The sequence below is a fragment of the Prosopis cineraria genome, unplaced genomic scaffold (genome assembly GCF_029017545.1).
Source record: "Prosopis cineraria cultivar Desert tree isolate PC_DT_omini unplaced genomic scaffold, ASM2901754v1 PC3, whole genome shotgun sequence".
NCBI classification, from domain to species: Eukaryota; Viridiplantae; Streptophyta; class Magnoliopsida; order Fabales; family Fabaceae; genus Prosopis; species Prosopis cineraria.
Window position 1 is genome coordinate 13,660,860 of NW_026555334.1, and position 13,883 is coordinate 13,674,742.

Sequence of the window (13,883 nt, forward strand, 5' to 3'; positions counted from 1 at the left end):
AGATTTAATAGTTCTATTTTTATTTTTTATTTATATTTTTAAATTAAAAAATATGTAAAATTATAAATTTTTTAATAAATATATTTATCAATCTGATAGTTCAGATTTAATATAAATGGTCTAAAATTAATATTAAATTTTTTAATAAATCTACTATTTTATTCATAATATATTTACACTGTTTAGAATATATCTGAAAAATAAATTTAAATTTTTTATATTAAATTTGAAGCTTCTATATTAATTATGGACTGTCAAATCGATTAGTATATTTATTAAAATTTTTTTATATTTTTTAATTTAAAAATATAAATAAAAAATAAAAATAAAACTATTAAATTTAAATTGTTCATATTAAATTTAGATGGTTAAAATCTTTTTCTACCTTAAAGGAAAGGCAGAGGAGGCTTCTCTCCTCTTGGGTTTGTTTTTTAAAAACTACCCGTCTATTTGTGGATTGGGCCGCAGTATCTGGAGCCCAAGTTAGGGGTGCTCAACCCTCATTCAACGTCTCCATTTTCAATCAGGGACAAAAGAGAGCCGACGGCCACGAGTCTTGAGAGTGCGATGGAGATGCATTACTTGATCCTTGCGACGTTGCTCTTACAGTAACAGGTTGGCTCAACGAATGCATTCAATATTTGTCATCACTAGCCACACGATTGAAGACTTGGCCTCCAAAGCTATCTCATGCTTCCAGTATCTCGATCCTCTTTGGCCGTCCAAGTTTGGTACACTGTAAGGGGATTATTAATGGCTTAATATTTGATCCGGTTATTCTCGTCTCTTTTCTTCTTGTGAATTACAACCTACATTCATTTCAATTTTGGTCCACAGGCTCTAGAGAATTCACATGGTGTAGAATCAATTTAAGTGAAATTCTTATCCGGTTGCGCGGGTCTTGCTCTTGTCTAATTACCTGTCAAATATTTTATCCTAGTCCCACTAATAACCTTCACTGCTGCAATTTTACTGGGATTCTTGGAGCAGATCATTTTTATTGGAATTCATTAATTTTCAAGGATGGGAATAATTGTGGAAATGATAAAGAAATGCATATGTTTAAGGCACGGCAGCAAATTCCATTCAATGGCTATGTTATCACCGGGTTGCTTTTACGTATGGTTGATTCTTGCGTGTTCACCAGTGTCCATGGAATGTCCTGTTTAAGTTTGCCAAGTGGGATTGCATATAAAGTTAGTTCACCAGTGGCAATCTCTGGTTATGCAATTTATACCCTCACCTTCATGATATATCCCCGAGCCTGTTATGCATATCTCTTGAATGCTTTCTATAAGAGGATAGAGAGTATTGGTCCTCCTTTTAGAGTTGTTCTTGTTAGGGATTATTGGAGTGAAGAACTTTGTGATTTGACCTCCATGTTGAATTTTCACCTTTATCACGAACATACTGGTTTTGGATTTTTCTACTGGATTTTGATGAGCAAAATGATGTTTGTATTGCTACTTAAACTCAAGTTCAGATACAGTGTGGTTTCTGGAATCACTTTATGTTGGCTGGAAGTAGGTTCAACGTTATCTCTATTTTCTATAATAATTTTCGATCCTGGAATTACTGAGGGAGTACAACATCCGCATTTAATAATCTTAGTTGTTCCATCAGCCCATTTTTACATGTTACTAGTCATATGGGCTTTGACTAAGCTTAGCAATATGATACCTTGGATGTTTCATGCGCCATCCAATTTCTACATGTTAACGGAGTTAAGAGCTGTAAGCATTCCTCATGATGTATCATCAAACAAAATTTGCCATCTTCATACCCCATACACTTGTGTTGGTCATTATGATTGGATCATCGTGAACACAAACTCCCTGGGCACCACTAAATACTCACAAGTGTTTGATATGTGTCTCACATTCAACCTAGTTGATTGGAGTTCCAGGCTTATTTGCCTTCTAGAAGCCCCTTCTACTCTCCCTTATTTGTGCTTCAGCTTCAAACTAGAGTGGAACACACTTAAAGATGAAAATACTAATTCAAACCTCCTCCTCCAAGTTTTCAAGTTGATGATAATTTTGCTTATTGGACTTGGCAAGGATGCAGAGTACATATACATTCAATTCCAAAACTTTTGGGTTTATTATATTTTAATTTCTTGGAATGGTTTGGGTCCTCATACAAGGTACACCTTGACTGCTTTAAAAGCTTCTTCTCTACCCTTTGACCTTGAGGGCAAGGTCAATCTCTATGGGGAGGGTAATGTCATGAATTGGCCAAATAGCACTTGTGGGGCCCAAGATGAACACGTGGCTTGGGAGGTGGTGCTTCTGTATGATGTTGTTACTAGTAACTAAATGGGAAAGATGCTTGAACAACGTGAAGCCAGGATATATATTAGGCGAGATTGTTTGTAAGAGTGTGTAGAATTTGTGTTTGTGCTTCTCCTTTCTGTTGCTTCTTCCTCCCTGAGCCTCCCTTTTCTCTCTATATCTTCTCTTCTTTCTGCATTTCCTTTTCCAAGACTTCATTGTTTTCCATTGTACACGACTTGTGATTGTCATTTTTGAGTTGAATAATACATTGAGTTTGGCTTTTATCATTATTTTTTTGGTTGCCTTTCCTGAGTATGTGACACCATAGTGTTCTCACTTGTGCTGTGCAGTCCTAATCTTGTAGCATTCTTGTCTGCCATCTGCTTCACGTCTGGCAGCTTCGACCTTCTTGGCGTTCCGTCGGTCTCGACGTTCCCGACAGTGGGATTGCCGTTGTTGGTTTTTGGGTCTGTGAGTCTCAGTGTTCTTGTCATCGTGGATTAGGCAGCTTCTTTCTCTCCCTTCCTGCTCGATTCTGGTTTATACTTGACTAATCTGTTTATTCACAATTACTTGCTTACTTTCATCAATGATCACTCTGTATTCTAGTGATGTGGGGCTTAAGTGGCTTACCAATAACTGTGCTCTGTTCTGCTTCGTAGATAAATAAAGAACGAGAAGAAAAACTCTGAAATTAATGGCTTTATGTTTATTATAGTTTAAGTGCACCCACTTCATTTGTTTGAAATGAGTTAAAACTAGTTCAAAGTTAGGTCATTATACAACTGTGAGCATTTTTATTTTTGTCATGAACATCTGCTCTATTTGATCGTTGAATGTTCTGCTTTGATGTTCTTCATAAGTTGAATAATTGGTTTTCAACAGAATTCAATGTGTTTGGTGCTTTCTATTTGTGTATGTTGGATCACACAATGAATAATCTAACTTAAAGATTGGAATCCCCGAAATTTGCCCCCCTCTCTCAACTGATATCATCATCTCTCATTTTGTTCTTGGTTCATCTTCATATCATTTCCTCAGTGGCGTTCATTTGCATGGCTGTTCAAAGGATGTTGTTGGTGAAAAAAGAATATTAAGAAATATAAGCCTCAGTAGCGTTGTTGAATATGGATGAATGTATTGAGTAGTATTGTGTTTTTATTTAGATTATATTATTTTATTATGACCAGTTTAAGTTTGGGTTAAACCCTTGACCCCTGACTGGACCGGCCAGTTTTCAGTACCTATCTATTTATAGATAAGTCTGTTGTGTGGGATCTGTAATTTTTCCTTCTTTCCAATTTCTCATTCCTCTGCCTTACCTATTGAATCACATCAGTGCCTCCTTCCTAACTGAGAGTAGAGCACAGTGCCTCCTTCCGTTGTCCATTACTAGTCTGAAGCTTTGAAACTGATAGTGGAGTACGTTGCTGTTCGTTTTTGCCATTCAGATTACTTGCTGTTTGCACTTGCTGTTCAGATCAAGGTTCAGGTTGCTGTCTACGTCTTGCGTTCTCAAGGTTCAATTTACTCTTCCTTATACTTGGTTTGATTTTTGTTCTGAGATCTGAAAAAATTGGATCCAAAATTCAATTTGTGCTCTGATTTTTCTTGTTAATGATTGAATCCCCATGCCCCAGTTTTGTGAATGTCTTCTGCTTGGATCATTCAAGCTCAGGTGTCCAAATTTTGACTTCTTTTCTTTGATTGAAGCTCTCAATGTCTTCTGGTTCGATTTTAGTTTGACTTCAAATTTTATTGGATGAAAAATTGAAATATTCAGCACTGCATTGTCTGCTGCTGCTGTAGCCATGGATCCATCCTTGTGTAAATCCTTTTGAATAATATAGCTTCACCATGACATGTGATTAAATGTCATTTAAATCCCTCTTTATTATCATAACAAGCAAAATGGAATGCTAACTCAAACTAATGTAAGTAACAAGAGCTTTCGTTACATGACTACAGGTTTAGTGCCTGATTTTTAATCCTTGTGCAAAGTGAAGCTGTGGCTCTTTTTTCTTTGTTTTCGGATACTAAGTTCTCTGATCACTTTAAGTACCAAGTTATAATGAACAGAAACAATACAATTGAATCTGGCTTCTTCCTTGAGGACCTCTACCTCAACAACAAATTTATGGCATGCTGTTGATTGTTCTTTTGATATTCGTATTGTGTTGCTGCTTTCATTGGTTATGTTGTTTTGCTGCTTTGTATTGTTTTACAGACCATTATTAGTGTGACCATCGTCTTGACTTTGGAGGCTGGATTTTAAATGTAACTTTTTAAAATAATTTTTATTTGGATTTATTATAGGTTTTAATTTCATTTTTAAAGCCTACTATATTTATGCATTGAGTAGGCTTCAAAGTCTTCCAGACCAAAGTTAAGATGCCTTTTTAAAGGTCTACATATAAAGTTGGGGCAATGTTGTGCTCTTTTTGTAATTCTTTGTGGGCATTATTGCGTAACTTGATTGTTTAATACACCTAGTTCTCCTGAGAGAATAATTTGAGGCCATAAATGCCCTTTAACCCTAAAATTTATGTTGATGTTTTTTGCTCTTCCATAATTTGTATGCTGGTGTATTTGTAAAACACCATAGGCATTAGTTTTAGTAACAAAATTTTATATTTGAGCCCACGTGAATGCAAAAAGAAAAAAATGGTAAGGTTGCTTGAAATAATTTTGAAGGAATGGAAATGATTTGATACTTTAAAGTTTTTTATGGAAAAAAAAACCTCAAAACTATGAAAAAGACATTATCATCCTTCTAGAAAATAAATAATAAAAAATAGTGTTGTCAAAAAATTCAAAAAAAAAAAAAAGTTTCCTGAATCAATTGGCTTAGTAAGGCATCTTCATTAGAGTATCTGGAACAAATTAGAATTGTATGATATTGACTACATATTTCAAAGATATGGGAACAGCAATGAAGGATTGAAAAATCCAGTCTGGGTTGTGATGTTGAAATGATTCAAAACAACAACATATCTGATCTGATAAGTTTTATTTGAAATTCCTTTGGTGAAGAAAAGTTTTATCTAACCATCACATATGCTAAGTCTGACAATATAAATGTAAAATTTCCTTGGTTTTTACTGTTGTGATACACATTTCAATACAGATATGGTGATCCCGCCTCCACCAAGGCCTCCAAGGATAATAGATTTTCTCAAACCGTATGTACTGAAAATGCATTTTACAAATAAGTACGTGAGTGCTCAGGTGATCCACATACCAACTGCTACTGTAGCTTGTTCTGCAAGCTCTCAGGAGAAAGCCTTAAGGTCAAGTTTGGAAACAACCCGTGATGTGGCTGCAGCTGCGAAGATTGGGAAGATACTTGGTGAACGCCTTTTGCTCAAGAATATCCCTGCTATTAGCATTCACTTGAAGAGAGAACAGAAGTATCATGGTAAGGTTCGAGCTGTTGTTGATTCTGTCAGAGATGTTGGTGTTAAATTGCTCTGAGTTATTCTCGTAAATATTTGGTTGAAGCTTGGAGAGAGTATCTTTCTGGACCTTGTATTGGGAAGTTTCTATATCATTTTAGCATAAATTCAGAACAATAATTAATCCAGGATGCCCACTTTTGTTCCATTTAGTTTTCTAACATTATTATAACCAGAAAGTTGAACGTGCTAAATTCAATTTCTATGATAACATTGTCAAGTATTGGTAATTAGAAGTTGCTGACCCTTGATGGTTGCATGCTTGTTCCACTATATTTGATATTTAATGGAAGTTTACTTTTACATTGATTTCAATTATAATTTTTTAATTTATTAGTAAATTTAATATAACAGAATGATTACTTCTATATTAACATATATAATAAATAAGGGTTGCAGGTATGAAGGATGAATCATCTTTCATCATATTTATACAAGCAAATTTCTTTATTTTATAAAAGAAATAAACTTTAATAAATGTTACAAGTGAGATTTTAAAATTGTTACAAGTGACCCCCTAAATGAATAATAGATGGTGTTATTACAAATTCTTAGCTTTTGTTCTTAAATTTAATTTTTTTTATTTGATTATTCTCAATTCATCTAGTATTGATTATAAAATAGATGGGAGACTTACTTTTTTAAACTTTTCAATGATGGAGAGGATTCATCTAGTAACTTGGAGAATTTAGTAACTGGTGAAGGAGAACAAAATTTGTTATTCTATCGAATAATACGTGATAAGGAGGTAAAGGAAGCTTTTAAGAAAATGGCAAATGGTAGAGCCAACGGACCTGATTGTATATCTATCGAAACGTGGAAATGTTTAGGTGAAAAAGGGGTGAGATGGTTAACTAAGTTATTTAATGTGATTTTACGGTCCAAGAAAATGCCTGATGAGTGGAGGAGAAGTATATTAATTCCTATTTATAAAAATAAAAGAGATATTCAGAATTGTACTAACTATAGAGGGATTAAACTCATGAGCCACACAATGAAATTGTGGGAGAAAATAATTGAGCACAGGTTGAGATTGGAGACAAGTATTTCTGAGAATCAATTTGGTTTTATGCCAGGTAGATTAACTACAGAGGCAATTTATCTACTAAGGGGATTAATGGAAAAGTATCGTTGTGAAGATAAAGATCTACACATGGTTTTTATTGATTTGGAAAAAGTTTATGACTGTATATCAAGAGAAGTGCTTTGGAAAGCGTTGGAAAAAAAGAGAGTACGGATTGCTTATATTAAAGCCATACAAGATATGTATGAGGGGGTAAAAACTAGTATAAGAACACCTAGTGGTCAAACAAAGGATTTTCCTATAAAGATTGGACTACATCAGGGATCATCTCTGAGTCTTTATTTGTTCAACTTGATTTTAAATGTTTTAACGGAACATATTCAAGAGGAAATCTTGAAATGTATGCTCTTCGCGGATGATATAGTTCTTATAGCAGAGACAAGAGAAGAGGTTAATTGTAAACTTGAGTTATGGAGGAGGACATTGGAGTCGAAAGGTTTTCGTCTGAGTAGAATTAAGACGGAATATTTATATTGTAAATTTGGTAAAGGAATATTCAACAATAATTTGGAAGTGAAATTGGGAGATCAAATTATACCTCAAGTGAAAAAGTTTAGATATTTGGGAGCCATTATTCAAAATGATGGCGAAATCAGTGGAGATATTTCACATAGAATTCAAGCTGGGTGGTTTAATTGGAGAAAAGCTAAAGGAGTTATTTGTGACCGTAAGGTGCCTAATAAACTTAAAGGAAAGTTTTATCGCATTGCTATCAGACCGGTAATGTTATATAGTAGTGAATGCTGGACTCTAACGGGACAGCAAGAGCATAAAGTTGGAGTAGCAGAGATGAGAATGTTACGATGGATGTGCGGACATACACATAAAGATAAAATTCGAAATGAGCACGTACGCGAAAAAGTGAGGGTGGCACCTATTGAGAAAAAAATGGTAGAAGATCGGTTGAGATGGTTTGGGCATGTACAAAGAAGACTAAGGGAGGCACCAGTGAGAAGAGTGGAACATATAACTTTGAGTCTGATTAAGAGAGGTAGAGGAAGGCCTAAGAGAACACTCTTGAAAGTTGTTGAACGCGATCTCTTAATTAATAATATTCCTAAAAGCTTGATAAATGATAGAGCATAATAGCGTCTTGCAATCCATGTAGCCGACCCCACCTAGTGGGATAAAGGCTTGTTGTTGTTGTTGTTGATTATTCTCAATTCAATGCAAATTCTAATTCAAAATGAATTTAATTCAATATAGTTTACAAGGTATTGAAAATAGAACTAGTCATTGAATCGATCAAGACATTAGGTTAAGGATAAGTGGTTTAACTAAATCATAATAAATAATATAATTTAAATAAAAATACATTAAAAATTAAATTTATTATAAATTAAAATATTTTCTTATATTGAAAAATTATTTTTTTTGGTCATGAAAATAGTTATATTTTTAATTTCTTATTTCGATACTTGTATTAATTAAAAAATAGCAAAAGAAAGGGAGAGTATGTTTTCTTTGACCCAGTCTGTAATAACCAGTAAAAGTCATTTTCTCAGCCTTCTCAAGGTAAAAAGTTGAAGTTTCAGGTTGCAAGTGCAAAATTCAAGGTATTGTTTATTATTGTTTTTAACTACATCGCTTGTTTACTTCGGTAGTTCATTGTTGTCTTCTTCATTTTTCCCATTTCTCTATGCTTCTCACTTAGGCCACTGGTATTGAGGTGTTCTCTTCTTCAGGTGGAAAGTATTTAGAAATTTATAACGTTTTGTTCATTCCTTTCATCAGGTAGGAAGATTTTTAAGATTTTTGTTGTTTTTTTTTACTTGTTTTTTCGTTCTATATCAGATCTTCTTCTTTTTCTTATCTTCCCTCTCTTAGTGTGTCTTGTTTTTTTGGTTGGATGTTATTACGACACTTTTCAAAATATAAAAAAAGTTAACCTATGTGAGCCATTCAATTTGTCAGGTTGAACGGCTTATTATAGGTTAATTTCAAGTTAAGCGAGTTAAGATGGATCAATTTTTTTTAGTTAAATCGCTTGCCTAAATCTGCTAGATAATCAATTCATTAATTCAATTGACCAAGCTAGTTTGAATTTAAATACAATGATAATTTAATTGATATGAATCAAATATAAAATTCACATTGAATTTTAAAGCAATTCAATATTTGTCGTGTTTTTACTATTATTGTAGGTTATGTACTTATATAATGTATTGGCATATAATATAAATAAGTATTTATGCTGCTGAAGATGGATGCCACACGTCACTCACTCACCCCACACTCCATTTAAAAAAATAACTATTTTTTTTTTCAATTTTAAGTTATTAAATTCATCAACTAATTTTTGAAGATGAATTAATGACTTGGTTTTTTATTTTTTTTTAAATTGATGCACAAAATTTGTAAACTTACTCTTCACAAGTTACGACTAAAATGTACAATAATTGATAATTAAGTGGATAATTGAATAAATCATATAATTGTAATTCTTAAACATTAAATAAGAGAGGCAGTTATACTTAACATAACATTAAAAAAAAAAACTGAATAGTAGATAGGTATACTTTTAAGGAAAATGACAAAAAAAATTTCTTTAAAATATATAAATGACAATTTAATCACTCAAAATGTCATAATATTTTTTTGAAATCCTTAGAGACTTTTCTGTCGTTAATGAATTTATATAAATTATTAAATTATCTTTGTTAAAAATAAATGATTCACAATTTTCTTCTTATATTTACAACTTTCTTTCTTATATTCATAACAATACAACAGTCCGCATGTTAAATTTTTTATTTGCTATTGCATTGTTACGAATATAAGAAGAAAAGTTGTGAATCATTTATTTTTAATAAGGATAATTTGGTAATTTATATAAATTTATTAATGATAAAAAAATTTCTAGAGATTTCAAGGAAATTATGATATTTTAAGAGATCAAGTTATCATTTATATATTTTAGAGGGATTTTATTATCATTTTTTCTACTTTTTTAATGAGCTAATTTTCATCCTTTGTTATTAACTAATAATAAATAAATTAAACCTATTTGAAATTATAAAATAATTTTATTTTATAATTAACAGAGAAGCGATAAGTTTTTAATAATTCATTTGCGGATATCATAAAACACTAAATTAATGTGTAGGATAATGTGGAGGCTTGATTATAATATTTGAAAATTTTATTTGATGGTAATATTAATTTATTAACTGTTATACCGAATATTGGAACTGAATAATCTAATAATTTCAATTTCTTGGAAATCAAAATATAAAATAAAATATTAATCTGATTAGGAAAAATTAATCATTTAGTCCTTGAAGTTTTGATTCAATTTGTAACTCAATCCCTAAATTTTATCTCTTGTAATTTAGTCCTTAAAATTTTAACTTTTTAAATATTGATTCTTATATTTTAAAAATAAAATTATAAAAATTTAAAATATTTTAAAATTTATTACTAATATTTTAAATTATTAAACTCTTTTAATCTTTATAAATATTTTAAATATTTAAATTTTAAAATATTTTTTAATTTTATTTTTTAAAATATAGGGATCAATATTAAAGAGGTTAAAACTTTAAAGATTAAATTATAAAAGGTAAAATTCAAAATTAATTTATAATGAAATTAAAATTTTAAGAATTGAGTTATAATAAATTAAAATTAAAAAAATTAAATTATAATTAAATTAAAACTACGATAATCAAATAATTAATTTTTCATCTGATCATACTGTAAACTGTAATAACTATCACGGTTTATCTACAATTTCAACGTGATAGAGGGGCCCAGTTTAATTTTGTTTCATTTATTATTAAATAGAAAGATAAGAAAAAGGGAAATTGGTGGACAAAAAATAGAGGAAAGAAATTCAATAATATGGAATATTGACAAATTTACCCTTGGCTCCGCGAATTTTTCTACCCTGATCAATTGACATGACACTCTTAAATTTAGTGTTGGAAAAATAAATTGCTTGAATTTTGCTTCCAACAACTAATTAAATTTGTCCTCCATAAATAATTTCAATATCTGTGCCTAATAAAACTTATAAACTAGAACATATTTTTATTTCAATTTTAGCTAGATTCGAAAGTGTTATTATTTATATTTTTAATATGAATTGGATAGCAAATTATAAAATAAAACACACTGTTGTTTAAATTTGAATTTGAATTTATGTGAAGATAATATATTATGGAATAATAATTTATTTTTATATTTTTAACATGCATTGGCGACAAAATTTAAAATAATTTATGTCAAAATAAAACAAGTTCTTTATATTTTTACATAAAAGTAACTACATGTAAAAAACATAATAACATGGTATTAAAATAACTTCACTGCAATGAATGGAAAAATTTAATTCACATAAATTTTTAAGCGATTGGGTGTTTGTGATTTTAATTTACTCAAAATAAAAATTTTAAAATACACCAATTCATATGTTTATTTTAAACATGTACCAGATAATAAATTACAGGATAAAATAAACTTTTACTTATATCATTAACATGCGCGAGACTAACAATAATATGCAGAAGATAATAAATTTTAAAATAATTTATGTAGGAATAGAGCGTGTTGCTTGCACAAGTTTGCAAAAGAGCAACAAATATTAAAAAAATTAATATTAAAAAGACTTCTTGAAGTAACAAATTCAATTTGCATAAATCCTAAAAATTTAGGTTTTTTTAAAATTTTAATTTACGTAAACTAAATAATTTTATAATAAAAAAATCTATTGCTTTGATTTTTTATATGGGTAAGACTTACTCCCTCCGTTCAAAAATATAAAGCATTTTTAACTGAATCTCACATCATAATAAAGTAGTTACCTACTTTCAAACTAACCCTATCTTTCTATACTTACCTCTATTAAATACCTTATAATAAATATAAAGTCATTATCAATAGGGACACTTTTGAAAAAATAATAATAATTATACCGAAAAAAATTAAAAATATTTTATATTTTTAAATATCCAACTCCTTAAAAAATATCTATGAAGGGAGTATGTATTTAACCTTATATATTTAAAATACATATATCCAATAAAGTCATGACAAGAGAATCTTGATATATTAATTAAATTAATAATAAGAATTTATTATAGAATAAATAATCTATAAAAGATTCATATGTATTGATTTAATTAAAAATAAGTATATTAAATATATAAGACTAAGTATATAAATTTTTTTATATATACGAGGTAATAAATTATTGAATAATATAAACTTTTTTTTTATGTATTCGAATGATATAAATTATTTGTATTTTAACTATGCACAAGAATGATAAATTGTTAAAAAAATAACAAATTGTTCGTTAAAACAATTACTCCATCCAACGCAATATATAATATCTTTCAAAAATCTTGCTTGGTTAGAAATATAAGATATAATGTATTTTTTATAAGTATTTTATTAACTATACTCCTATTTTATTTATTACTCTTTTTAAAAATATGATGCATTAAAAGTTCAATCATCATTATCAATGAACTTATATAAAATATTAAATGAGTATATAATTGGAAAGAAGTAAATTTTTTTAAAGGAGATTGAGGTTTTGATTTTATACTTTTTGAGAATTGAAAATTGGTTATCAATGCCCTACATTGTGGTCTAGAGGAAGTATTATCTCCATCCCAATTTATATGATACTTTAGAGGAAGATTTGACATTTTAAAATATAAACGCTTTGAAAAAATTAAAGTTTTATTAAATACACTTATTTCAATATTACTCTTTATCTCTTTATTTAATTTTCATTCATTTCTCCTTTTAATATATTAAATAAAGTGTGTTTTTAGAAGTTTATATTTTTGTTTTGAAAAAATAAAATTGATAAGTATATTTAATAAGGTCTATTAACATATGAGATTTTGTCTAAAAGTGTATTATATTTTAGAATATAGAGGATATGGTACAAGGGATGGGGTAACAAATAATGGAATAAAAATATGTTGTTTAACTTTATAATATGCACATGTAACAAATCATAAAATAAAATAAGTTGCTACCCAGATTTTAACTTGCACATGTAACAAATTATAATATGCATAATGATAAAAATATAAAATAAAATGCATTTAAATTTGAAATATTTACGGTGTGACAAATTGTCATGCCTAGATCACAATCTCTTTAGAAAGAGGAATCAATGAATGCAAGAGTTGCCACCAAAATTTTAAATAAATAATTTTAAAAACCTTTTTAAACAACATGATGTATAATAATCTGAATAGAGGTCGGGAGTTAATTGTGGGTAAAAAAGGTGTTACGCACTCCACATTGCCCATTTGCGAGAATGGTTATCCCAAGTTAATTGAACAAAATTAATATGGCCTTCAAAATAATTTAATTACCATTAATAAAACAAAAACAATTAAAAAAAGAAGAAAAATTAAATAAAAAATTATTTACTTACAAGTTGGATTTGATCTAGAATGACCTAGGATCTACGTACCTTTAGAGGGATAAAAGTATGAGATATTATAAAATATATTGGGTATTTTGAAAGAAGTTATTTATAAATAAATAATATTAATTACCATAACCCCTACTTAAATCTATTTATTTAACTTTATTATTTTTGTAAATGACTTTTAATTGTGATTACAAAGTCATTTATCATGTTTGTATTGTCTTGGCCTATAAAAGACAGTGCCAGCATCACGTTTGATGGGTTGAGCCTTTAAGTTAGGTTCCTCTCTTCTCTGCTACCTCTTTGTTTCATGAGTTATTTTATTAATTTTTGTCATTCTGTTACCTTACTTTGGCAAGAAGAATCCATTTAATCCTTTGAGTTGCCGCCTTATGGTGAAATAGTTTTTAAGGACAATATCTCTGAGCACAACTTAAATTATATTGTTCATGTTTTATGCAGGTGTTTCCAACAACCTTAAGAGTTATTTTCATCTTGTTAATATTTCTCCTCCACTACTCCATTCAACAAAGGAAATGAGATAAGTTTATCTTATGATTTTGTTTCATTTAGTTTTCGTACGTGTTTTAGGAATCAACACCGTTCATAGATCCAAATACTTCTCACCTTAATGTTGATCTTTTGTTAATGAGCTAAGAAAGGAACGT

The 13,883-nt window shown here is 29.6% G+C and overlaps 1 protein-coding gene across 14 annotated transcripts; it reads left to right on the plus strand.

Annotated features, from left to right (window-relative positions):
- Positions 1-477: 477 nt before the first annotated feature.
- LOC129306181 (uncharacterized) lies at positions 478-5,936 on the plus strand. Of its 14 annotated transcripts, none has more exons than XM_054946624.1 (4): positions 503-773; positions 2,627-2,743; positions 3,728-3,796; positions 5,404-5,936. In XM_054946624.1, the coding sequence occupies exon 4, from the start codon at positions 5,406-5,408 to the stop codon at positions 5,748-5,750; it is 345 nt and encodes a 114-aa protein (XP_054802599.1). In that variant the 5' UTR covers positions 503-773; positions 2,627-2,743; positions 3,728-3,796; positions 5,404-5,405; the 3' UTR covers positions 5,751-5,936. The 14 variants fall into 14 exon arrangements, with proteins under 14 accessions (XP_054802587.1, XP_054802601.1, XP_054802599.1 ...); XM_054946622.1 differs by having other exon boundaries at positions 503-738; positions 2,627-2,747; XM_054946623.1 differs by having other exon boundaries at positions 503-738.
- Positions 5,937-13,883: the final 7,947 nt, after the last annotated feature.

Bases quoted from the DNA above. Each gene is read 5' to 3' on its own strand.
- LOC129306181 (XM_054946612.1), top strand. From the start codon at position 1,053: ATGCATATGTTTAAGGCACGGCAGCAAATTCCATTCAATGGCTATGTT.